Raw genomic sequence first — 25,222 nt, forward strand, 5'->3', positions numbered from 1 at the left:
TGAAAACGATTAAGAAGTGCTCCTGTCTCCAACACCCAGACCCCCAGCTCCCAATGGGATCCAAACCCCAAATAAATCCGTTTTACTCTGTATAAAGCTTATACAGGGTAAACTCATAAACTGTTCACCCTCTAACACTGATAGGGAGATATGCACAGCTGTTTGCTTCCCCAGGAATTAATACTTGCTCTGGGTTCATTAATAAGTAAAAAGTGATTTTATTAAATATAAAAAGTAGGATTTAAGTGGTTCCAAGTAATGACAGACAGAACAAAGTAAATGACCAAGCAAAATAAAACAAAAACTTGCAAGTCTAAGCCTACTACAGTAAGAAACTAAATGCAGGTAAATCTCACCCTCAGAGATGTTCCAATAAGCTTCTTTTACAGACAAGAGTCCCTCCTAGTCTGGGTCCAGCAATCACTCACACCCCTGTAAAAAGAAAAGGAGGACTTGTGGCACCTTAGAGACTAACACATTTATTTGAGCATAAGCTTTCGTGAGCTACAGCTGTATTTATGCTCAAATAAATGTGTTAGTCTCTAAGGTGCCACAAGTACTCCTTTTCTTTTTGCAAATACAGACTAATGCAGCTGCTACTCTGAAACCTGTCACACCCCTGTAGTTACTGTCCTTTGTTCCAGTTTCTTTCAGGCATCTCTTTGGGATGGAGAGGCTATCTCTTGAGCCAGCTGAAGACAAAATGGAGGGGATTCCAGGGGCTTATATAGTCTCTCTCTTGTGCGTGGAAACCCTTCTCTCCCCCTGTGTAGCATCATAGCTACAAGATGGAGTTTTGGAGTCACATGGGCATTTCACATGTCCATGCATGACTCAGTTCTCTACAGGCCATCGCCATTGCCCGTATGTTAGCCCGAACGTTCCCAGGAAAGCTCAGATGTGGACTGGCATCTATCAAGATCCATTGTTAGCCAAGTACTCCCAATTACTTGAATAACCCCTTCACACTATGTTGACCAAATCTGCCTTAGATTCTTTCTACAGCAAACACTTCAAATACAAGCATAGAGCCAACGCTCATAACTTCAGATATAAAAATGATACATGCATACGAATAGGCTGAATACATGGAGAAGAATATAACCTTTGCAAAGATATGTTACATGGCATATCTAGCATAAAATATATTCCAGTTATGTCATATTTACACTCATAAGCATATTTCTATAAAACATTATGGGGTGCAACGTCATAGCTGGTTTGTATCTTGGGTGGTGAAATAGCCCCACCAAAATCCATTCATGGTCCCCGGATCCTCTCTTGGGATGACGATGGGACAGGAGATGTGGATGGACGGAAAGGGACGGCCTGATCTCCCCCGACTGCTGGTGCCATTTCGATCCCATATGAACCCTACTAAGGGCCACTGGAGCAAAACCCCATCTCCACGGGCACCAGTCTGGGGTTCAAAAAGCACCTGCTGAACCAGAAGCATGCTGGGACGCTAATGACAGACTCAGCAGCCAGGTCCAGTTTGTGCACTGAAGTAGCACGGAGGGTAGCCAGAACCTGCATCCTCATCCTAGTCCCATCAGTCCTATGCCCTGAGCTATCCCCGCGGTGGACTATCTGTGATCTAGGGCTAGCTCCTGAAAACCTACCCTTCCTGCTCTCTGAAGCCACTGTCCTAGTGCTGGATTGGTTTTGACTGAGGGCTACGCTCCCTGACTATCTCTAAAGCTGGGTTGTGGGTGATTACGAGCCGGGCGTCACAGCAAAGCTGCGCTCTCCTTGTGTTAGCTTGTCTGGGCATAGGGAAGTCAGGAGGCTGTCTAGCGTTACCCCAAGTTTGGGGCCCTGAGAATGCTCCTTGAGTGGTGACTCTCCGGCTTGGCTTCCTGTGAACGCCCCGTTGAGTCAGTGCAGCTGTTGTGATGGTCACGCATGAACCGGGGCCTAGCTGCTGTTTGTGTGTTGACATTTGGACTCCCTGTAGCCTCACGGCAGGAATCAGAAATCCCATCCAGCAGCTGTCGAACCTGGTGTTGGCAATGCCGACTGAGGGAAAAAACCACTGGGATTGCCCAATCTGCAGGGGAAAACATGGTTGTTTAAAAAAAAAACCCCACAAAGCTTTGGCCTCAGAGACCTCAGAGCCCAACCAGAGACTTGTTGGGGGGTCAGTGAAAAGGAAAAGAATAAATGGCAGGGGGTGGGGAGCTCTTAATGAAAAGAAATAATTTTAAAGCAGGGATTCCTTCCTGTGGTCACCCAAGAGGATGCACCTTCCTGGTCTTGTCCAGCAGAGCAATTCCCTATTTGAACATTGACACCTGACACAAGCCAAAAAAAAAAAAAGTCCAAAGAGCAACTGCATGAAAGAGACAAGGTAGGGGAAGGGGCAGCGCAGTCTAGCATGGCGCTGAGCGTCAGGACTCCTGGGTTCTCTCCCTGGCACTGACCTTGGGCTAAATCACATCTTGCTGTGCCTCAGTTTCACCATCTACCGCATGGGGATAAACAGATTCATCAGCTTTCCCGTGGGTGGGGTGAGGCTTCATTCATGAATGTCAGCAAAACGCATTCAGCTCCTGGGATTAAAGGCGTGACGTAAGAGTTTGTCTACACACAGAAGTTACATCAGTTGAACTTGAATCACTTTATTTGTATTATGGGTAACACCTAGGAGTCCTCATGAACCAGGACGCCACTGTGCCAGGTGCTGTACAAACAGAATAAAAAGATGGTCCCTTCCCCAAAGAGCTTATAATTCCGATGCATCTTTGTATTTGGACACACTTATACCGCATCTGGTTTGTAGCGCTTTATAAGTGGCATAATCCAGTTTATAGCCTGTGGCACAAGCTAAACTGCTATAAACCAGGTTTAAACTAATATAAGCGGCACAAAGTTACACCAGTTTAACCAAAGTGATATCAAATCGCACCTCTAGTTTTATAGGTACAACTTTGTACAGAACTGGCCTGAGTGCGAAGTATTATCCTTTTCCCTTAAGTGATGATTTTAGGCAATGGAAAGAGGATAGGTGTGGGTGTGGGTGTGTGCGTGGGGTGTGGTTTGAGATCCTCATTTGATCTGATGATGCATCCATTAAGTGCAGATGAGCTGTGTCATCTTCTCTGTGTTTCCTGAACTGCTGTTCACATTGCAAATTCTGAAGGCAACTCAGGGAGGAAAAGGAACAAACAAACAAACAAATCAGACACTCTGTCTTCTCATAACTGCTCTGGGCTACTGCAGATGACTAAGCAAGGAACCATGGCAAAGTCAAATCTTCCACCACAATGTGCCTATTTCTGTCTAGAAAGAAAAAGGAAGCTGAACTGGCTTTCAAGCGACCTTAAAAATCTACTAAAAATCCCCTCCAGAGAGTGACTGCCTTTCAAAAATGATTTAAATTAACAAAATTAGCTGGTTAGGGCTCAATCTTATCTTCTTACATGCCCCAAATCCAGCAGGAGTCAGTGGACCATCTTGTGGGGACATCTCAGACAAGCTAGCAAGAGGGAAGATGGTCTTGTGGTTACAGCCCAGGACTGAACTGTGACAGACCTACTGCAAACTTTCCTGTGCACCTTGGACAAATCATTTTGCATCTCTGGGCCTCAGTTTCCCCATCTGCAATATGGGGACAATAATAACTCACCTACTTCACAGATACAGAGTGAGGCTAATGTCACTGGGCCAGTGGTGAATTTGGCCTATGAATGTTTATGCAGCATTGTGAGGTCCTTGCATGGAAAGCACTAGAGAAAAACAAGTTTTATTAGAAAATGCACCAGGGTACAATTCTTCTGGTCCTGTGGGACCAGACTAGAGGACCTAATGGGGCTTTCCCACCTCTAATTCCAATGGGCCCAGAGCATTTTTAAACCCATTTTGACAGAGAAGCATAATACTGTTATCTGGTTCCACAAGGGAACAATAACTCCTGGCTTTTAGTCCCCTCTGGCTGTGCCTCTGGGCCAAGTGAGGCTAAATGCTCCCGATATTCACAAATCCTTTCTCAACAGCTCCCAGTGACCCAGGCTGCACGTCACACAGATGAAGGCTGACAGGGCTGCCCAAGCATTGACCAAGTAGATGTTAATTTCTCTCCCCACCCCCGCCCATTCAGCCTTTACAGAGAATAGTCTCAGCTACATGCTGCATTGGCAGGGCTGCGGCATGCTGATACTGGGTGACACCCACTCTGAAATGGCCTCTGCATATGGCTATGCAAATAGTGCAGGAGAAAACTATCCAATAAAGATCTCAAGCCCCCAGCTCATTTGTGCGAACCAGGGAAAGGGATTTACTGGAGCAGCAGGATCTGGAGCTTCCATTGTCTAAGTGTGTCAGTCCAGCTGATGGCTTCTGTGAGCTAAATTGACAGAGTCATTAACCAATTTATTGGGAGTGGTCCCAATCCCTCCGGCCTTACTCGGGTAAAACCCTCAATGAAAGTCACAGCAAGTGAGTAAAAAGGCTTCAGGATTTAGCCCAGGAATCATAATCGTGTGTATAAACTCCTACACAGACACACTCCCTGCCAAGGCACAGGGTGCTGCATGGCTGAAAGAATATTTTTGCGATGCAAACAGGCACAGGCCAAGAGCTTCAGCTGGTGTCCATCAGTGTAGCCTGCTGAAGTTAATGCCGAGACATTGATATGGATAATCCAGAGTTACTTTTAGGCTTGGCAGAATTCAATTTTTATTTTTTTATAAATTTGCTGGATAATATCAATGTTTATTTTTAAGCATGTTTTTTTAATTTATTGATTTAAATCTTCACAGTTGTGGGACAGTGATTATTTAATGACAGTGGATGTTGAGATTCAAAAAGTCAAAGCATTAAAACCCAAATTGTCAACATCACATGGCAAAAATATACAAAGTATAGATCCTTAAATCAAACTGTAATAAGTTCTCAAGCAGCATTTTTGTTACTTTGACTGTCTGAAAATTTTTGATCATCATCGATGGAAATATGTTTTCAGTGTGGGGGGGGGGTTTGAAACTGACATTTATGGACATTTACTGATAAAAATCGAATCCTTCAAAGCCTAGTTTTGCTACACAAGAGGCAAAATTTCTAAGGCCGCATGCATCAGGGCATAAACCACTCACTGATGGAGATTATGAAGAAACATCCCCTCTTGGCATAACTGTCCATTATGGCGTATCTTGCACCTTCGTCTGATACTTCTGAGCACCGTTGTACTGAATACCAGATTAGATGGACTGCTGGTCTGATCTGGAGTGGCAGTTCCTTTGATCGTATTTACACTGAAAGTATTTTAAATACACAGTTCACTTACCCGTTTGTGCTCTTTCTTTACTTTCTGAATTTCTCAGCATGGCCAATGGAAATTAATGAAGTCAGTTTCCGTTTTGTTTGTGCAGTGGTACTGTCAGGTTTGGCTTGCTGGGGAAGGCTTATGTGGGGAGAAGGAGGGGGAGGGTAAGGTACTTTGCAAGTGCCAGGGACTGGTGGGATGGCATTCAGTGCCACAGGAGAGGAGTTTGGTAGGATACTAGGGAAGAGAAGCTGGTACTGGAGGAGGAGGAGAAGAGAGTGGTCAAAGATGGGGTGTAGCTTTGGAGGTGGCCAGTGGGAGTGGGAGGGTTGACACCAGAGGGAATATCGGGGGGACTGGTATGGGGGGCACTGATACCAGTGGGGTATTGGTCTCAAAGGGGGGATCAATACAAGAGGGGAGGTTGAAATTGGGGGAGAGATATCGATGTTCGCGGTGGGGTTGGCATCAGAGGGGTAGGTCTCAGGGGGACAATATCAGGGAGGATTGGTATCGGAGGAGGGGGTATCAAAGCAGTGGGGGGTTGGGATCAGAAGGAGACAATATTGGGGGGTGTATCGGTCCCATTGGGGCGGTTGGTATTGGAGGGGGGATGGAATCGATGTTGGTGTGGAGGGGGTTGGTATTGGGGAAGAGGTATTGGAGGAGGGGGTTGGTAACAGGGTGGTATCGGGGGGTTGGTGTTGGGGGAGGTGTTGGAGGAGGAGGTTGGTATCGGGGGATTGGTGTCAGGAGAGAGGTATGGGAGGAGAGGGTTGGTATCAGGTGGACGATATTGGGGGTTTACATCAGGGAGATGGTATCAGGGGTTGGTAATGGATGGGAGGAAGGGGTTGATACTGGGGGGTCAGTGTCTGGGGTTGGTACCGGGGGGACTGTATTGGGGGGCTCGTATCAGGAGGTTGGTGTTGGGTGGAGGTATCAGAGGAGCAGGTTGGCATTGGGGGTTGGTATCGGGGGATGGTATCAGATGAGGGGGTTGGTATTGAGGGGGTGATAACGGGGAGAGGTATTGGAGGAGGAGGATGGTACTGGGGCATTGGTATTGGGGAGTCAGTATCAGATGAGGGGGTTGCAAGGGGGGTGGTATTGGCAGGAGAGGTATTGGAGGAGGGGGATGGTATTGGGGGTTGGTATTGGGGATGGTATCAGATGAGAGGGTTGGTATGGGGGGGGGGGGGTAGCATCCGGGCAGAGGTATCAGAGGAGGGGGATAGTACTGGGGGGATGTATCAGATGAGGGGTTGGTGTTCGGGGGGTGGTATCTGGGGAGAGGTATGGGAGGACGGGGTGGTGTGTGTGGGGGGAGGAAGTTTGGGGGGGGGGCTCAGTACCAAAGAAGTGTTTGGTGTCGAGGGGGGAGTATCAGAGGGGTTGGTAGAGGGGGGAAGGTATCAGAGGGCTGGTGTTGGGGGTGGTACGGGGAGGCAGGGGGGAGTGTTGGTGTCTGGGTCGGGGGGAGGTATCAGAGTGTTGGGGGCGGGGGGTGGTAGGGTGGAGTGTTGGGGGCAGTAGGGGGGTATCGGAGTGTTGGTATTGGGGGGGCGGCAGGGGGGAGTGTTGGGGTGGTGGGGGGTATCGGAGTGTTGGGGGCGGAGGGGGCGGTAGTGGGGTATCTGAGAGTTGGGGCGGGGGGAGGTATTGGAGGGCTGGTATCGGGGCGGGGGGAGGTATCGGAGGGCTGGTATCGGGGGCGGGGGAGGTATTGGGGGGGCAGTAGGGGGGAGTGTTGGGGGAGTGGGGGCGGAGGGGTATCGGAGTGTTGGGGGCGGGGGGAGGTATCGGGGGCGGGGGGAGGTATCGGAGTGTTGGGGGCGGTGGGGCGGTAGGGGGAGTGTTGGGGGCGGGAGGAGGTATCGGGGGCGGGGGGAGTGTTGGGGGAGTGGGGGTGGGGGGAGGTATCGGGGGGGCAGTGGGGGGGAGTGTTGGGGGAGGGGGGGCGGAGGGGTATCGGAGTGTTGGGGGTGGGGGGAGGTATCGGAGGGCTGGTATCGTGGGTGGGGGAAGGTATCGGGGGGCAGTAGGGGGGAGTGTTGGGGGAGGGGGGTATCGGAGTGTTGGGGGCGGAGGGGGCGGTAGTGGGGTATCTGAGAGTTGGGGCGGGGGGAGGTATTGGAGGGCTGGTATCGGGGGCGGGGGGAGGTATCGGAGTGTTGGGGGCGGTGGGGCGGTAGGGGGAGTGTTGGGGGCGGGGGGAGGTATCGGGGGGGCAGTAGGGGGGAGTGTTGGGGGCGGGAGGAGGTATCGGGGGCGGGGGGAGTGTTGGGGGAGTGGGGGTGGGGGGAGGTATCGGGGGGGCAGTGGGGGGAGGTATCGGGGAGCAGTAGGGGGGAGTGTTGGGGGAGGGGGGGCGGAGGGGTAACGGAGTGTTGGGGGCGGGGGAGGTATCGGAGGGCTGGTATCGGGGGCGGGGGGAGGTATCGGGGGGGAAATGGGGGGGAAGTTGGGGGAGGGGGGGCGGAGGGGTATCGGAGTGTTGGGGGGCGGGGGGAGGTATCGGAGGGCTGGTATCGGGGGGGCAGTAGGGGGGGAGTGTTGGGGGAGGGGGGCGGAGGGGTATCGGAGTGTTGGGGGCGGGGGGAGGTATCGGAGGGCTGGTATCGGGGGCGGGGGGAGGTATCGGGGGGGCAGTAGGGGGGGAGTGTTGGGGGAGGGGGGCGGAGGGGTATCGGAGTGTTGGGGGCGGGGGGAGGTATCGGAGGGCTGGTATCGGGGGCGGGGGGAGGTATCGGGGGGGCAGTAGGGGGGGAGTGTTGGGGGAGGGGGGCGGAGGGGTATCGGAGTGTTGGGGGCGGGGGGAGGTATCGGAGGGCTGGTATCGCGGGCGGGGGGACGTATCGGGGGGGAAATGGGGGGGGAAGTTGGGGGAGGGGGGCGGAGGGGTATCGGAGTGTTGGGGGCGGGGGGAGGTACCGGGGGGCGGTATCGGAGCGGGGGGCGGGGCGTGAGGCCGGGCCCCGGGGCGAGGCTGCCGCGGGGCTGGCGCTGAGGCCCTGCCCGGGATCCAGGGCCCGGGCGGGGGCGATGGGAGCCGGGAAGCGGCTGGCCGGGACCCGCCGGAACCGCCCTGGCGCCGCCACCCCCTAGGCGGGGCCCCCTGACAGGGCGCGGGCGGGGCTGGCGCAGCTCTGCTGCCCTGGGGCTGGGGTAAGGCCGGGGCACCCCCCTGGGGCGTGGGTGGGGAGTGGGCGGCACAGCTCTGCTGCCTGCGGGGGGCGGGGGGGTGGCAGGGACACCCCGTCTCCGTGGGCCTGCGGCAGAGAGACCCCTGCAGGCGTGTTGGGCGAGGTGACACTGAGGTGTCGTCTCGGGCCTACTCGCCCTCCCTGGGTCCCGTCTCCTGGATGCTGTTGGCGGGTTGGTCTGGATTCGGTGTCCTGCAGCCCGGCACTGCTCAGGAGGGAGCCCGCAGCATCTGGGCTCAGGGCGAGGGGGCCCTGGCCGCAGAACGGAAGCTTTGATCCTCTCCATCTCTTGGCCAGACGAAATGACAGCCTGGCATTTCCCCCCCAGCCCCTTCCAGCTGAGGATCTCAAAGTCCCGGGCAGGCCTTGACGAATGAAGCCTCGTTCCACCCCCACAAGGCAGGTGAGTCACTGTAATTCTCAGGGAAACTGAAGCACAAGGCTGATGCGAAGCCACACAGTGAGTGAGGGAAAGAACTGTGAACGTGGCCCAGACAACTGGCGGGCACAATGGTCCGTAGGAGGCTATGCATGTTTGATAAATATCCCTATCCTAAGCTCTAGTGTAGCGAAATTGTGCTCTGTTAAACAGCTGTGTTCCACCCCAGAGGTGGCTGCATTTCAGTGGTGGACAGAGTGGCCCCTGTGTTTTCTCACAAGGGTGTTGTGAGGCTTAGTAGTTGTTAAAGACATTACTGAGTGTGCAACGGCCACAGAGTGTATAAAACACATTGAGGAGTAAGGGAATCCTCCAATGAGCAGGTCCTGTACAAGTGCAGTGTATTGTTGTTTGTTAGCCTGGCTGGTGAGATCTGAAGTGAGAGAGATGTTCCAGATGGCAGGTGTTGCAGAAGATAAGGCTTCATGCCAACAGCAAGGCGATTCTGTGGAGGCCTGAGCTATACGAGTGGCAGGGCTGGGAGATCAGAGAGTTACAAGGAAGGTGTAGTTGGCTGGAGCAAGTTGACAGAGGGTTTCACAAGGAAGGAGAGTGGTTTTTAACAAGACCTTAAAATGAATGGGGTGTTCAAGGTGATGGTTCTCCAGACCAAATCTCCGGGATACCATATATGGTCTCATGCACATACTCCTTAGCGTACCCCTTTTGGACTGACTCTGCTCAGAAGTTTATCTAGTTTAATATCAATGACTTTGCTTTTTGTTTTCTTTGCTAAATGTTTATTTTGTTGCCAACAGGCTAACCTGTCTGTGTTTTGCAGGGCACAATTCCTGAATCCCAAGTCAAACCTGTGGCAGATAAGACACTGAAGCTGAAGACACTTGTAAGTAACCAGATCCCAAGAAGCAGTGATGCTCTTAAACCCCTCTTCCAAACCCCTGAATTTAGGACCGTAGTGATGGTAGCAAAATGGACTGGCATTACAGAGCCGAGGAAAAAGCGGCAGAGGTAGAAATGCTAAAGGGCATCATGTCCTTAACGGACGTGAGGATGGTATCTATGTTCCAATGGATGGAGAACCTTCAAGGACAATTCGTGGACATGTATGTGGTCGCCATATGGAAACGTACACCATCTCCTGCTCAGTAGGCTGGTTCTGGAGTCCTTGTGCCCCCAGTAGAGTCTTGATAAATATCCTCTAACTGCAGAGAACAGGAGACTATACGGGGCGCCCTGTGGCTTAAAGGGGCATTATTAAACAGGCACCTTTACAATGTCACTTTGTGGGAGAATGGGGAGTACATCAGTGACAACCTGCTGGGGTCCCCAGAGCTGTGAGCCACTGTGTGACCCTCTCAGCCTCAGCCAGTGAGAACTTTGCTGCTGCTAAGCTGTGTGACAGCTCCTCGACATGCCAGCTTATCTGTCTCACCAGCAAACTTTCCAGGACTCTGCCAGTCCAAACCTTCCCTAGCGGGTAGCAACCAGTGAACCCCAGTTCTCGAGTTCCTCAGAGAGGTCTGTCTGCAGTGCTTAGCCCCTCTGACTGTAGCACCCACAAAACCTTTCGGAGTTCGCTGCTCCTTCAATCAGACAGTACCCAGCACCGTCTTAGCATACCTGGGGCTAGCGCTCTGTTTCAGTGAAAGCACTGAGCTGGTTTATAATAAAAGCAAAGTGAGTTTATTAATAAAAGGAGATAGGTTTAAGTGATACCAAGTATAAGGAAGGACAGAAAGGGTTACAGAACCGGCCGCCGAAATGCCGCCGGGAAGCGGCAGCGGCAAGAAGCGTCGCTGCTGAAATGCCTCCAAGAAATGGCACCGCTTCTCGGCGGCGTTTTGGCGGGCGGTTCTTCGGCGGCGCCATTGCGGCGACGGGGTGTCCGGCAGGCACACAAAAATGTCCCTGCGGGCACCGCATTGGGGACTACTGATCTAAACCCTCCGGACCGTGTTGGGGAAACGCTTCCCCTCTGGGCAGGGTGGGATGGGCCATGGGGAACTAGTCAGTCTGTTCCGCCCCGATGTTATTGCTATGACCGTGTGTGAGTGCAGCTCCCCACCCACCATGCTTTGTCAACGAATGGGGTTCATGCCTTAGCTTCCTCGCTTGTGAGCTCGGGGGAGCAGGGATTTTGTCTGAGTGGCGTGTGGCCAGTGCTTGGTGCACATCATGGGCACGACTGGGACATTCAGGACACTCATCACAGTGCTGTTCTGGCATCTCTCTATCTGTCGGTGTCCTTCCTTCCTCTTGCATCCTTGGGCTGAGAGAGGCCCCGAGCTTTGCCCCCCTACCTCCCTGGTGTTCAGCACGCATGTGGGGATGTGCTGGGTCAGCATGTGTCTGGCTAAAGCAAAGAGCCCAGAACAAGTTTCTTGCTTCCTGTTTATGACCCCCCATTAAGGCTATGCCCGCCCCCATGTTAGTGTTTGTAAGAGGTCCCAGACTGACAGCCCAGGGGCAGATGTCGTCAGCATGGACAGTGGCAATGCGAGTATCGCTCTCACACATGGAGAGGGGGATAGCACAGTTCAGTCCCCAGGGCCACTTTTGCTCCTTGGCCTCTGCTGAGATGGGCAACATGGGGCCAGGTTATGCTGGTGGTTGGCCTCACGCTTTAGCTAGAGCCAAGTCAGCCATGATCGCTTAGGTAGCACCCCCATTGTGCCTGGTGCTCTTCGTGGTTCCTGGTATGCTTGACACTGATCTGCTCCTCCCTGAGGCTCAAGCAATCCACAGTCATGACAGAAGCTGATATTACAATCCAGACAGGCACAGAGCAGCACGTGGCCCTCAGAGCTTTTTAAGGCTCGCCATTTGTCAGCTGTGCAGCCTGTTTTTACTAGAAAGGAAGTGAGTCATTCTGAAACAGAACAATCGGGCGCATCTGAGCTACTCGTTTGCCAAGTGCTCCCAAGTTTTGATGCGTGACTGAAGGTTTCATATTAACCGGTAATCACTGTCAATCAAAGAGTGCAGCCCTGCTCCTGGTTTGCGATCAAGCACTAAAAAGGCCGAGTGACGCTTGGTGTCTGGGGGAGCGTTGTGCAATGAAACTAACCAGGGTGAGAGTTCTGAGAGGAACTGTTCTGAGAGGAGGAGAGAATTACAGGATGGCGGTAGCAGGTAGTAGCTCTGCACAGGGACGCGCGAAGGGGAGCAGTGTGTGCTGGTGATGGTCACAACTGCAAGCCCCTGTTTCCCTGTCCCCTCCTCAGGTGTATATTGCTGCACTGGCACCAACGCTTCCTGGATTTCGTAGGCAGATGTTTTGTGAAAGGACCTGTTTTCTGGTGGCCAGAGTGGGGGTTAGGAGTCTGGGCTCCTGGGTTCTTTGCCATGAGCCTGCTGTGTGACCTCAGGCAGGGCGCTTAATCTCCCTGCCCTTCAGCCTTCCCTTAGCTGGAAAGCAGGGGCGATGTCACCTTGTGGGAGTGCTGTGAGGTTGAAAACACGGGGGAAGCTCTTTGGGTGGAAGGCATCGCGCGGCTTTTTAGCAGGGGGAGATGTTGTCGCAGCACCAGGTGAAGAACCCCCCCGTCGCCCTGCCAGCATCTATCTTGGTCCTTCTCACTTCCTTTCCCCTGAGCATTGCCTGATCCGATCACAGCTGACTCCATTTCCTTCCCCTCCTAGCTCTTGTTCCCATTGTGGACCCCTCAGAGTATTTAATTTAGAACAGCAAGGGTCTTTAATTACACTGTATCATGGTCTTTCAACCTGGAAATCGCAAACAGGTGTCGAGCTCCACTGCGACACCCTGCCCTTCCCATCCCCAGAGGAGGGGAGTCCCATCCCACTATAGGGAAGAAGGAAGAACCGCGGTCCTTGTTTTGTTTTCCAGGATGCCTGCAGCGTTCGGTGCACCATAGCCGTACCACAATGAGAGATCCCTGGTCACTAGAATGCAGTCATCCCTGTTGTTGCCATGTGCTGGGTTCTCAGCAGCGAATCCTGAGCTTCCTTTCTCAATGCGTTGCAGGTCCATCTGTTCTTAACTCTGGTGATTCTCTCTGCTTGTACTGTGCTCTACATCCTGCTCTGCCCGCAGCTGTGTTGGCTCAGCTATCAGCAGCTGGAGGAACATAAAAGTCCCTTGGTGACGGTGTCTAGAGCCCTCAGCTTCGAGGGATACAGTCGTGTTCCTGATGGAAAGGTGGGTTAAAGTTCCAGCTGCGAATGGATTCTTCCAAGACGCAGAGAGTGTGAGGTAGTGGTTAGTACACGAGACTGGGAGTTGGGATTCCTGGTTTCCATTCGCAGAGTCACTGTGTGCCCTTGAGCGAGTCACTTCACCCAGCATTGCCTCAGTTTCTCCATCACTAATGAAGATGACAATGTACCTACTTCCCATGAGAGTTGAGGCTTATTGATTAAAGTTTGCACAGTGTTTGAGGCTCCTAAGGTGTGAAAGATGCCTCAGCAATGCAAAGTGTTAGCCGTGGGGCTACTGTGGCCTTCTGCTGGTGTAACAAAGCCCCTTGGCTCACTCACATCATCCAGAGGCTGTTGAGTCTTTGCTGTCCATGTCCTGGACCAGGCTCAAAGCACATCCGACATCTGGAGTAATCGAAAACACTACCCTGTGGTGGGGGCCTAAGTTAAAGCATGCTGCTTTCAGACTCCAGGGAGGCACCAGGGGATAGTTAAAGGGAGTCAGGAGAAACCAGTTCTAGGTGGTGTTTTAAAGCTCATTCCGGTAACATGGCTCTGGCCCCTGTGTACATTCAGCTTGAGAGCGTCACCACCCTGTGCCAACAATAGGGAGTTGCAGGGAGGGCGGCTCAGAGCAGCACCATGGAGGAAGTGGTGGAAGGGGGCCCTGGAGGGAGGGCAGTTCTGAATTGGATTCATAGACAGACAGGAAGCCAGTGCAGGTGATGAAAAGGTGATATGGCCTTGGTGCCTGGAATGAAAACATACTGCGATCCCCTTCCCTTGCAAGCCCTGGGTCTTTCCTGTCCCTCTCCATTGCTAACGGTGCGTCTTGCTGCAGCCGTTGGTCAGAGCTCAGTGCCGCCAGTGTGCCGTGGTATCCAGCTCGGGTCAGATGCTGGGCTCACGGCTGGGGAAGGAGATCGACCAAATGGAGTGTGTCCTGCGCATGAACCAGGCCCCCACCCATGGCTATGAAGAGGACGTGGGGGCGAAGAGCACCCTCAGGGTCGTCTCGCACACCAGTATCCCTTTGCTCCTGAGGAACCAGTCGTACTTCTTCAAGCAGTCCCAGGAGACCATCTACATTGTCTGGGGGCCTATGAGAATGATGAGCCGGGAGAAGGTGGGGTTGACCTACAGGACTCTCCAGGAGGTGAAGGAGATGTATCCCAGCCTGCAGATGTACACGCTAACCGAGAGGATGATGGCTTACTGTGACAAGGTCTTCCAGGACGAGACGGGGAAGAACAGGTGAGTAGGCGCCTCGCTCGCTTCCTCCCTCCCTCCCTGCCTGTAATGTCCCAGGGCCTTCCTGCCACAGGCACCTCCTGGGTGTAGAGAGTAGAGCTTTCCGCCCCAAGGTCTACTGTAACTGGATGCTTCTGGTAAACCAATCAACAGTGAAATAGTTAACAGTGTTGCCATTTTAGGGTGGGATTTTCGAAAGCACCTATAGGACTTTGGAGCACAAATCCCAATGGGATCTGTGCTCCTAAGTCACTTAGCCAGTTTTCCACTCTCTAATTGTAAATGTTGGGTTTCAGAGTTATCAATCCATTGACGTGAGTGGGACAGTTTACTCCCTTCCCACAAATGTTGTTTGCCCCTCAGTGGTGAGCGGACCTGCAAGGTATCTTAGGAGTGTCAGTGCGCTGCACATGAATGGATTTAGCAGGCAGTCACCGTGTAAATTGCAATGGGCTATTTGTGGATGTTAGAAAGTTATGGAGTCACCTTCATCCCAGGAAGAGTTGCAGCGTAAGAATTCATTGCTATAGAGCAGTATGTAACACGTCTGTTACATCATGCAGTTATGGGCAGTCAGCACTTCAGTTCAAATCCTGGGCAGGTCAGCAGTGACCAGCAGTCATTTGTCCTCTGCTTGGTAGATGAGTGGAGGGTTCCATTTCGTTCCTGGTGGCCGGGTGTCCACAGCACACAAATCTCCATCGCCTTTGGCATTGATAGTCCCCCTGGTCAGCAGATGGGCCAAGAACTGACTGACTGGGCCGTGAAGACTGAACTCCCCTCTGACCCATCGTGCCAGGGATGAGGCCATTGGAGGAGCAGCCTGAGAACACTCGCCCCGCTTCTGCCTGTCCCATACCCTGTGTGGATAAACAGGGAGCGTCCGTCTCCAGAGCTGTCAGTGAAGCTTTGTTCACCAGCCCGACACTCACTTCAAGGGGCACCACATGCCAGGAGACTGGAGTGGGAGGAGGTGGAAAGAGAGAGCTTCCAAACACACGTGCATCCTGTATTGCTGGCATTTCCTCCCCCTCCCCGGTAGCCAAAGAGCCCATCTTCCTCCTCACCCCGTTTTTCTTGTCCTGCTCTTCTGTTTGCTCTTCCTATTCTCATACAGAAACTGCTCCAAAGGCCCTAATCACACCCAGTAGATGTCCCTCAGCCAGGGCAGGATGTGCTTTACTGTCCGCTCTTGGTCTAGGAGATGAGTGCAGGTTTCCCTCCCACAGTTTGTGTCCGTTTCTCTCTCTGCCGTGCTGCTTACGGCAACCTGTCCCCTCCAACTCTGTCGCTGTGTGATTTGTAGGATGAAGTCTGGCTCCTTCCTGAGCACTGGCTGGTTCACCATGATCCTGGCAATGGAGCTGTGCGAACAGATCTTTGTCTTCGGCATGGTCAGCGATAGCTACTGCAGGTACGGCCGTGGGGAGAGGGAGGGGGAGAGGGTGGGAGACTTCGTGGGGCTTTTGCCACACAGCACGTCCGTTCGTCAGCTAACTCAACACAAGGCAGCACAACCATTCCACATGCAATACAACACATCTTCCATACAAACTCTGTCCCCAGAGACTTAGCCAAGTTCAGTAACAAACAGCACAGGGGGGGTGTATTAGGAGGCGCAGACAATGCAGAAAATATATGAAGTGGACAGATACAGGGAGGCTGCTCCAAGCAGCAGGAGTTGCAGAGGAGAAGGTCCTCGCGCCAACAGTGGTGAGATCAGAGAAGGAAGGGGACAGAACAGAGAGAACTGGAGGCTGAGCTGGGGGCGAGTTCAAGAGGTGTTTTTATAAGCAAGGAGGCAGTTCGAAACAGGACCCCTGAAAGGAACAGGGGGCTGGGGGCCCTAGCTGCGGAGGTGACATGGCTCTGATCTGTGTGTGACGCCCACACCTGCTGGAGTCTGCAGAGCTGGGTTGCAGTAAGATGATGGAGGGAGCATGTGGTGGGACTGGAGGCCCAGGGCAATGAAGGGGAGGATGAGGATTTCAGCAGGGGCGGGTCTGTAGCACAGGAGGAAGTTCTTCATTCATTCAGCTCCCCCATCCCCATCTCATGGAGCAGGATGGGTCCCTTTGGTAGATTTGCTTGTGCTTTGTCCAGCCTAGTGCGGAGGTTTGGGGGGTGGGTGTTACATGCTGAACTCCTAGCAGGGGGGTTGATGGCTGGGACTCTTGCTCTGTGCCCAGAGATCCCTGTGTGGCCCAGAGATCCCTGACACTGAATGGACATCTCTGGGGTTATTAGGCTGGTGGCTCTCTCGTGTTGGCTCCATCCCTGCTCTGGAAGCAGGAGTCTGCTATCTTGGCCAGTGCCCCGCTGTGCTACCTCTTGTCTGCTCTGGTTGGCAGGGAGAAGAACCATTCCAGAGTGCCTTACCACTACTTCGAAAAGGGCAAGCTGGATGAGTGCAGGATGTACCTCGCCCATGAGAAAGCCCCCCGGGGTGGCCACCGCTTCATCACTGAGAAGACCGTCTTCTCCCACTGGGCAAAGAGAAAGAACATTGTCTTCCATCACCCCTCATGGGTGGGCAGGTAGGGGCGTCCAGCCCACATGCTGCTCCTGGGGAGAAACGTTTCATTCTGTTGGTACGATAGGCTGTAGCCCGATGGGAATCCTGCAGCGTGGCATGGGGTGCTGTCTGGAGGAGTTGCACTGGGGGGGTCAGTTCGTGAAGAGGAGCTGCACAAACACAGACTTGATGAGAGGCAGAGCATCCTGGGAGGTGTGGTGCATTGGAAGGGCTCCCTTACCGAAGCTGCTCTAATCAGCATGTTGAATGGAGCAATAAAGGCACATCTTAGATCTAACACATGCCCACCCTCTGCAGGGTCCCTGCCACTTGTGCTGGAGCATTGATCTGCAGGTCATAGTGTCTCTGTGGGTCTGATCTTAGGTCTTGCACAATCCTTCCCAGGCACGCAGCTGGAAGGAGGCAGAGAAAACCTAGGGGATCATTCAGAGCACTCAAGGTCTCAGCCCCTCCATTGCTGCAAGCAATCCCTGATGTCTCTGCAGCCCCCTCTCCCCCAGCATTCCCAGCTCTGACCCTAGGACTGTCTATGGAAAGTTTTTAATCTTTGAACCACAATGAAAATTTAATCCAGTATTAAACATTTCTGTACTTATGTTCCAGCGGGCTGCAGATCTTAGAAAAGTGGAATCGCTCTGAGGTTTAAGCCAGTGCCTCTTGGGATGAAACTCCTCATCTCCTTCCACTTAAACCCTCAAGAGGAGGATTAGGTGGGTGACCAGAGAGAAGACGGATAGTCTTGTAGTCAAGGCACTAGACTGAGACTCAGGGGACTTGGACTCAAATCCAAGCTCTGCCACAGATTCCCTGTGTGACCTTGGACAAGTTACCTAGGACCTGATCCAAAGCCTGTTGACATCAATGGAAAGACTCCCATTACTCCAGTGGGCTCAGGCCCTTAATCTCTCTGCTCAGTTCCCAGTCTTCTGCTTGTACATTGTATTTGTTCCTCTCCTTTGTCTGTCTTGTTCGTTTTGATTGTAAGCTCCTTGGGGCAGAGATTGGCTCTTATGAGCACAATGGGGCCCTGATCTTAGCTGGAGCCTGTAGGCATTACAGTTATCCCAATAGTACTTCTTCCTGTTGGTTGTGGAGCCATGCACAGGCCTCGTGAATTGCTCCCACACAGAGCAAAGTGGCAGGAAATGTGGGGACTCTAAACTGACCAAAGACCCAGGACCCCCAAAGAGTGAGAGGAGTGGAATGTTCCAAAAGCATCTCTTGCTGTGGCTTGGCCGAATGGAGGCGAGACACCTGTCCTCCAGTGGGCATGCTGAGCTGGATGTGCAGTGCAGGGAAAAGAGATCCCCTGTCGCCAACCGGCCTACCGTTCAGCGAGGTGTAGACATAAGAACAGCCATACTGGATAAGACCAAAGGTCCATCTAGCCCGGTATCCTGTCTTCCAGCAGTGGCCAATGCCAGGTGCTCCAGAGGGAATGATCAAGTGATCCATCCTGGCAGCAGTGTTTGTGCTGAGGTGTTGCCGTTCAGCAAGGAAAAGGACACTCCCTCCTGGGCTAGCAGTCCATAGCGTCTGTCCAAATATCTTGTCTTGTTGTGTCTGTCCCAGCATGGGGAATTTTGACCTACTTGGGGCACCTGACTGTGGGCTCCACTCCCACGCATCACACCTTTCAAAGTAGTGTGCATCTGCCCTGCAGCTCCTGTTACCCTGCACTACAGGCCCTGCATTCCAGACATGCCATGATGTGTTCTAGACGCTGCCCTGACCTCAGTAAGGGTGACAGCTTTTTGCCAGAAAAATGGGGTCAGTTCTGGTTCAAGATCCTGAATGATACACCTTACATTGCTGTAGCATTTTTAACCGTGAAGGATCCCAAAGTGCTTTTGCAAAGTCTGAATAGCTACAGGAGCCACCTCATCGCCTTCTGGAAATGCAGCTACTTCTGGAGTGGAACACTTAACTGTTCAGCAGCACTCTCCACCACCCTAGAACAGGGTTTTCAACCTGGGGTCCGCAGACCATGTCTAAGGGGTCTGCGAAAGATGGTCATTATCATAGAAGAGAGGTTCTCAACCTGTGGTCCCTGGATCCCTGGGGGTCTGCAGACCGTGTCTAAGATTTCCAAAGGGGTCTGCACCTCCAGTCAAAATTTTGTTGGGGTCTGCAAATGAAAGTGGTTGAAAAAGATGCTGTATCTAATTTAAATGGTAGGGGGAGCCTAGTTTTACATTGTCTTCAAATACAGTGTGCACACATACATAATTATAGTTGCAGCTATTTAAAATCCTTGTCAGAGGGGTTAAACTGCGACCGCTATGAACGAAGTTTTGGAGATGGCCTGTAATGTTCATCTCACTCGGGCCACACAGCAGTTAGTGGCAGCCCGTGTGGAAAGCCCATCTTTGTGCAGCACGCTGTGCTGTGACTGTTTGAAACCGCATCTTAGATGAATTGGTTTGGAAAAGACGCTCAGCATAAGATGTTTCTTGAACTGGAGCAGAGTGTGGTCACTTTGGGATTCAGGCTGGACGACACAACTTCTGTCAGCAGCTCCACCGTGTCAGGAAGAAACATTTCCTTCCAGTGTTCTGGCATGTACCCTTTGAGTTCGTGTGCTGCCTTTGTTACCAAGTGCCCTTGGATTGATACCAAAGCAAACCTACTTAATAAAACTATTTTTAATTCTGTGATCATTCATTGTTTGTGCAAACTGGGTGCATTTATCCAGCTGGACTCAATCCTGGAGTCCTTGCTCAGACAAAGCTCCTATAGCCATCCTGCCAGAGCATTTTTAATTGCTGTAAATTCTGTTCTCCAGGATTCAAGGCATGGGCATGGGGTAAGAGCCCTGTTCTTTGCACATGCTGCTCTCACTATTTCTCCTCAGCTGTCAACTCTTATATGCATTTCCCATAATCCCCCGGCACGTGGCCTGTGTAATCCACCTTCCGTAGCATGGGTTTTGTCCCCTAGTGGCTATGCCACATAAGAGATTTGAGTCTGCTGCTGCTGCAGGGTTAATGGGTCTGTGTGCTGTAGCCGACAGTTGGAAGCGGTGAGCTTCTAAACAAGGTTTGAAATCTAGAAGCCTCTATTCATTGGCTGAGCCTTAGGCAGGGGGTGGGGCTATCAAGGAGGTCAGGGCTTTATAAAGCAGTGAGCAAGCGACCAGGGAGCTTTGCGACCAGGGGCTGCTAACAGGGAGTTTCGAGAGGAGTTGGGAAGGGGCGAGGTACACTTGCCATTCTTTAAAACCTTTAAACAGTAATAAAAACTTCTTGATTTAAACAAAAACCTTATCTTTAACCTAGGTAGCTGTAGGAGAAAATGCAGGCAGAAGCCCAGCAGCAGAGTGGGGGCTATCCTCTTTATTGCAGTTGGTGTAGCGTGTATGATTACCTGCCCTGTGGGCAGGTGGTGTATGTGTGCATTCGGTGCAAACTGCACCTGGCCCTCGGAGGACCGTGTACGGGCTTTGGAGGCCAGGATGGTGGAACTGGAGGAGCTAAGGGAGGCAGAGAGGTATGTTGATGAGGCTTTCCAGGACACTGTAGATTTGTCCCACCTCCGGTCAGACAGCCCCTGCGCTGTTAAGGAGGTTGAAAGGCCCAGAGAAGGAGAGCAGAGGGAAACCTTCCCATAGTTGGGACCCTCCTTTCAGATGACGTTGGGGTATCCTCTCACACTGAGGTTACCTCTCCGGGGGAGGGAACTCCAGTCAGTAGGAAAGGGCAGGTGTTAGTAATGGGAGATTCGATCATTAGAAACATAGATAGCTGGGTTTGTGATGACCGGAAGAATCATATGGTGACTTGCCTGCTTGGTGCGAAGGTTGCGGATCTCTCGAGACATCTAGATAGACTTATGTGTAGTGCTGGGGAGGAGCCGGTGATCGTGGTACATGTAGGTACCAGTGACATAGGGAAGAGTAGGAGAGACGTCCTGGAGGCCAAATTTAGGCTGCTAGGAAAGAGACTGAAATCCAGGACCTCTATGGTGGCATTCTCAGAAATGCTTCCACGCGCAGGGCCAGGTAGGCAGGCAGAGCTTCAGAGTCTCAATGCGTGGATAAGACGATGGTGTAGAGAGGAGGGGTTTAGATTTATTAGGAAATGGGGAAACTTTTGGGATAGGGGAGCCTATACAGGAAGGATGGGCTCCACCTAAATCAAAGTGGATCCAGACTGCTGGCACTAAACATTAAAAAGGTTGCAGAGTGGTTTTTAAACTAAGAGATGGGGGAAAGCCGATTGCTGCAGAGGCACACGTGGATCGGACGGAGACTTCTCTTAGAGGAGAGTCTATTGATAGAGATTCTCTAGGTTTTAGTCAGGAGGAGAGGATGGAAGAGGATAAAGTATGGGCCATATCAGACGAGAAACATTCACATAAAGAATCTGACACATCAGAAAAGGGCAGACAAATAAATAGTGACAAGTTTTTAAAGTGCTTGTACACAAATGCTAGAAGTCTAAATAATAAGATGGGTGAACTAGAGTGCCTCGTGTTAAAGGAGGATATTGTTATAATAGGCATCACAGAAACCTGGTGGAGTGAGGACAATCAATGAGACACAATCATTCCGGGGTACAAAATATATCGGAAGGGCAGAACAGGTCGTGCGGCGGCGGGGATGTGGTAGGGGGGAGGTGGTACTATATGTGAAAGAAAATGTAGAATCAAATGAAATAAAAATCTTAAATGAATCCACGTGTTCCATAGACTCTCTATGGATAGTAATTCCAGGCTCTAATAAGAATATAACAGTAGGGATCTATTATCAACCACCTGACCAGGACAGTGATAGTGATGATGAAATGCTAAGGGAGATTAGAGAGGCTATCAAAATAAAGAACTCAATAATAGTGGGGGATTTCAATTATCCCCATATTAACTGGGTACATGTCATCTCAGGACAAAATGCAGAGATAAAATTTCTCAATACTTTAAATGACTGCTTCTTGGAGCAGCTGGTACAGGAACCCACAAGGGGAGAGGCAACTCTCGATTTAGTCGTGAGTGGAGCGCAGGATCTGGTCCAAGAGCTAACTATAACAGGACGGCTTGGAAATAGTGACCATAGTATAATAATTAACATTCCTGTGGGGGGAAAAACACCTCAACAGCCCAACACTGTGGCATTTAATTTCAGAAAGGGGAACTACACAAAAATGAGGAGGTTAGTTAAACAGAAATTAAAAGGTACAGTGACTAGAGTGAAATCCCTGAAAGCTGCATGGATGCTTTTCAAAGACACCATAATAGGCTCAACTTAAATGTATACCCCAAATTAAAAAACACAGTAAAAGAACTAAAAGAGAGCCACCGTGGCTTAACAACCATGTAAAAGAAGCAGTGAGAGATAAAAAGGCATCTTTTAAAAAGTGGAAGTCAAATCCTAGTGAGGTGAATAGAAAGGAGCATAAACACTGCCAAATTAAATGTAAAAATGTAATAAGAAAAGCCAAAAAGGAGTTTGAAGAACAGCTAGCCAAAAACTCAAAAGGTAATACCAAAATGTTTTTTAAGTACATCAGAAGCAGGAAGACTGCTAAACAACCAGTGGGGCCCTTGGATGATCGAGATACAAAAGGAGCACTTAAAGACGATAAAGTCATCGCAGAGAAACTAAATGAATTCTTTGTTTCAGTCTTCATGGCTGAGAATGTTAGGGAGATTCCCAAACCTGAGCTGTCTTTTGTAGGTGACAAATCTGAGGAATTATCACAGATTGAAGTGTCACTAGAGGAGGTTTTGGAATTAATTGAGAAACTTAACAGTAACAAGTCAGTGGGACCAGATGGCATTCACCCAAGAGTTCTGAAAGAACTCAAATTTGAAATTCAGGAACTATTAACTATGGTTTGTAACCTGTCCTTTAAATCAGCTTCTGTACCCAATGACTGGAAGATAGCTAAAGTAACGCCAATATTTAAGAAGGGCTCTAGAGGTGATCCTGGCAATTACAGGCCGGTAAGTCTAATGTCAATACCGGGCAAATTAGTTGAAACAATAGTAAAGAATAAAATTGTCAGACACCTAGAAGAACATAAATTGTTGCACAAAAGTCAACATGGTTTCTGTAAAGGGAGATCATGTATTACTAATCTATTAGAGTTCTTTGAGGAGGGGTCAACAAACATATGGACAAGGGGGAGCCAGTGGACATTGTGTACTTAGATTTCCAGAAAGCCTTTGACAAGGTCCCTCACCAAAGGCTCATATGTAAATTAAGTTGTCATGGGATATGAGGGACGATCCTTTCATGGATTGAGACCTGGTTAAAAGACAGGGAACAAAGGATAGGAATAAATGGTAAATTTTCAGAATGGAGAGGGGTAAGTAGTGGTATTCTCCCAGGGTCAGTCCTAGGACCAATCCTATTCAACCTATTCATAAATGATCTGGAGAAAGGGGTAAACAGTGAGGTGGAAAAGTTTGCAGATGATACTAAACTGCTCAAGATAGTCAAGACCAAAGCAGACTGTGAAGAACTTCAAAAAGTTCTCACAAAACTAAGTGATTGGGCAACAAAATGGAAATGAAATTTAATGTGGATAAATGTAAAGTAATGCATGTTGGAAAAAATAGCTCCAACTATACATACAATATGATGGGGGCTAATTTAGCTACAACTAATCAGGAAAGAGATCTTGGAGTCATTGTGGATAGTTCTCTAAAGACGTCCACGAGGTGCGCAGCGGCAGTCAAAAAAGCAGACGGGATGTTAAGAATCATTAAAAAAGGGATAGAGAATAAGACAGAGAATATCTTATTGCCCTTATATAAATCCATGGTACGCCCACATCTTGAATACTGTGTACAGATGTGGTCCCCTCATCTCGAAAAAGATATACTGGCATTAGAAAAGGTTCAGAAAAGGGCAACTAAAATGATTAGGGGTTTGGAACGGAGAGAGGAGAGATTAAAGAGGCTCGGACTTTTCAGCTTGGAAAAGAGGAGACTAAGGGGGGATATGATAGAGGTATATAAAATCATGAGTGGTGTGGAGAAAGTGAATAAGGAAAAGTTATTTACTTGTTCCCATAATATAAGAACTAGGGGCCATCAAATGAAATTAATAGGCAGCAGGTTTAAAACAAATAAAAGGAAGTTCTTCTTCACTCAGCGCACAGTCAACCTGTGGAACTCCTTGCGAGGTTGTGAAGGCTAGGACTATAACAGGGTTTAAAAGAGAACTGGACAAATTTATGGAGGTTAAGTCCATTAATGGCTATTAGCCAGGATGGGCAAGGAATGGTGTCCCTAGCCTCTCTTTGTCAGAGGGTGGAGATGGATGGCAGGAGAGAGATCACTAGATCATTACCTGTTAGGTTCACTCCCTCTGGGGCACCTGGCATTGGCCACTGTCGGCAGACAGGATACTGGGCTGGATGGACCTTTGGTCTGAGCCAGTATGGCCATTCTTATGTCCTTTAATTCAAACAGCGGAGGTCATGCTTTTAGATCACTCAGTCCCTGCTGACACATCCAGGAGGTCAGTACATGTGCAAGTTGAATGCCCCCTCTATCAGTCCCATTAGTTTGTCCTCTACTGACATTGCCAAGTCACCTTAGCTCTAGGGGCTCCTCCATTGGCTGGAAACACCAAATCACAGGCTGATCATGTGTCACACAATATGTCACGCTGCCCGCTTGCTCTCCTGGACCTTGGTCTAAATAGAAACAGACATCACTGAGGGAGGCAGAGCCCCCTGTTCCCGTCACACTCTTCCCTGCTCCTCTTCTCTGGCAGAGGCTGCTGAACTTATACAGGAAGAGCAGGCTGCCTGGAGCAATGCCAATCATACAGACTCTTCCTCATCCGATGAAGTGAGCTGTAGCTCACAAAAGCTTATGCTCAGATAAATGTGTTAGTCTCTAAGGTGCCACAAGTCCTCCTGTTCTTCTCCTATAGATGTCAAGCATTGGTTGCTGACTCAGCATTAGTCAGCACTGTGTGTGCAGACTTCCTTCTGTGGGGGGAAGGAATTTCCAATCTATCCAGGGGAACAATGAACATCTTAAAAATCCCAAGTAGCTCCCACACTCATAGTCAACTGACTTCTTTGAGAGCAGGCCCTTAATTAGCTCACAGAGGGCCTGATTCTGCTGCTTTTACTGGCTGACCAGCTGTGTATTTTCTGAGTAGCCCGGCTGAAACCAATGAACCTGCTCTGAGAATACACTCCACCCCGAGGAATGAAGAAGAGAAAAACTGAAAGAAACGACAGTTGTTTATATTCCAGTAGCCCCGAGAAGTTGCAGCTGAGCTCAGGGCCTCCTGGTGCTGGGTACGGTACATACACAGAGCGAGAGACAGCCCCTGCCCCAAAGAGCTTACAGTCTAAATACATAAGACAAAGGGTGGGGGAGAGGCAGCACTGGTGCTAGTCGGAGACTGTGTTGTTCAGTGGATAGGGCAGTGGACTGTGACT

The 25,222-nt window shown here is 50.7% G+C and overlaps 1 protein-coding gene and 1 long non-coding RNA gene across 6 annotated transcripts; one reads left to right on the top strand and one right to left on the bottom strand.

The window, feature by feature from the left end:
* Positions 1 to 624: 624 nt before the first annotated feature.
* LOC122463117 lies at positions 625 to 5,606 on the bottom strand. 2 transcript variants are annotated; one of them, XR_006286148.1, is made up of 4 exons: positions 5,285 to 5,606; positions 3,629 to 3,728; positions 2,424 to 3,282; positions 625 to 2,050 (listed from the first exon to the last, which is right to left on the bottom strand). It is a non-coding gene; the product is annotated as an uncharacterized LOC122463117 (long non-coding RNA). The 2 variants fall into 2 exon arrangements; XR_006286147.1 differs by having other exon boundaries at positions 625 to 3,282.
* Positions 5,607 to 8,225: 2,619 nt separating this feature from the next.
* ST6GALNAC4 (ST6 N-acetylgalactosaminide alpha-2,6-sialyltransferase 4) lies at positions 8,226 to 19,474 on the top strand. Of its 4 annotated transcripts, none has more exons than XM_037879801.2 (8): positions 8,226 to 8,431; positions 8,767 to 8,872; positions 9,690 to 9,752; positions 12,858 to 13,031; positions 13,872 to 14,284; positions 15,588 to 15,695; positions 16,633 to 16,818; positions 17,421 to 19,474. In XM_037879801.2, exons 2-8 carry the CDS (start codon positions 8,843 to 8,845, stop codon positions 17,461 to 17,463), a joined length of 1,017 nt encoding a protein of 338 aa, XP_037735729.1. In that variant the 5' UTR covers positions 8,226 to 8,431; positions 8,767 to 8,842; the 3' UTR covers positions 17,464 to 19,474. The 4 variants fall into 4 exon arrangements, with proteins under 4 accessions (XP_037735729.1, XP_037735728.1, XP_007057387.3 ...); XM_037879800.2 differs by having other exon boundaries at positions 8,798 to 8,872; XM_007057325.4 differs by having other exon boundaries at positions 8,226 to 8,872.
* Positions 19,475 to 25,222: the final 5,748 nt, after the last annotated feature.

Source organism: Chelonia mydas, chromosome 16, assembly GCF_015237465.2.
Source record: "Chelonia mydas isolate rCheMyd1 chromosome 16, rCheMyd1.pri.v2, whole genome shotgun sequence".
NCBI lineage: Eukaryota > Metazoa > Chordata > Testudines > Cheloniidae > Chelonia > Chelonia mydas.

Excerpts from the sequence above, each read along its gene's own strand:
- ST6GALNAC4 (XM_007057325.4), top strand. The coding sequence starts at position 8,843 with ATGAAGCCTCGTTCCACCCCCACAAGGCAG. Across the intron at positions 9,753-12,857 it reads CACTGAAGCTGAAGACACTT|GTCCATCTGTTCTTAACTCT; the intron begins GTAAGTAACCAG and ends AATGCGTTGCAG. Across the intron at positions 13,032-13,871 it reads GTCGTGTTCCTGATGGAAAG|CCGTTGGTCAGAGCTCAGTG; the intron begins GTGGGTTAAAGT and ends GTCTTGCTGCAG.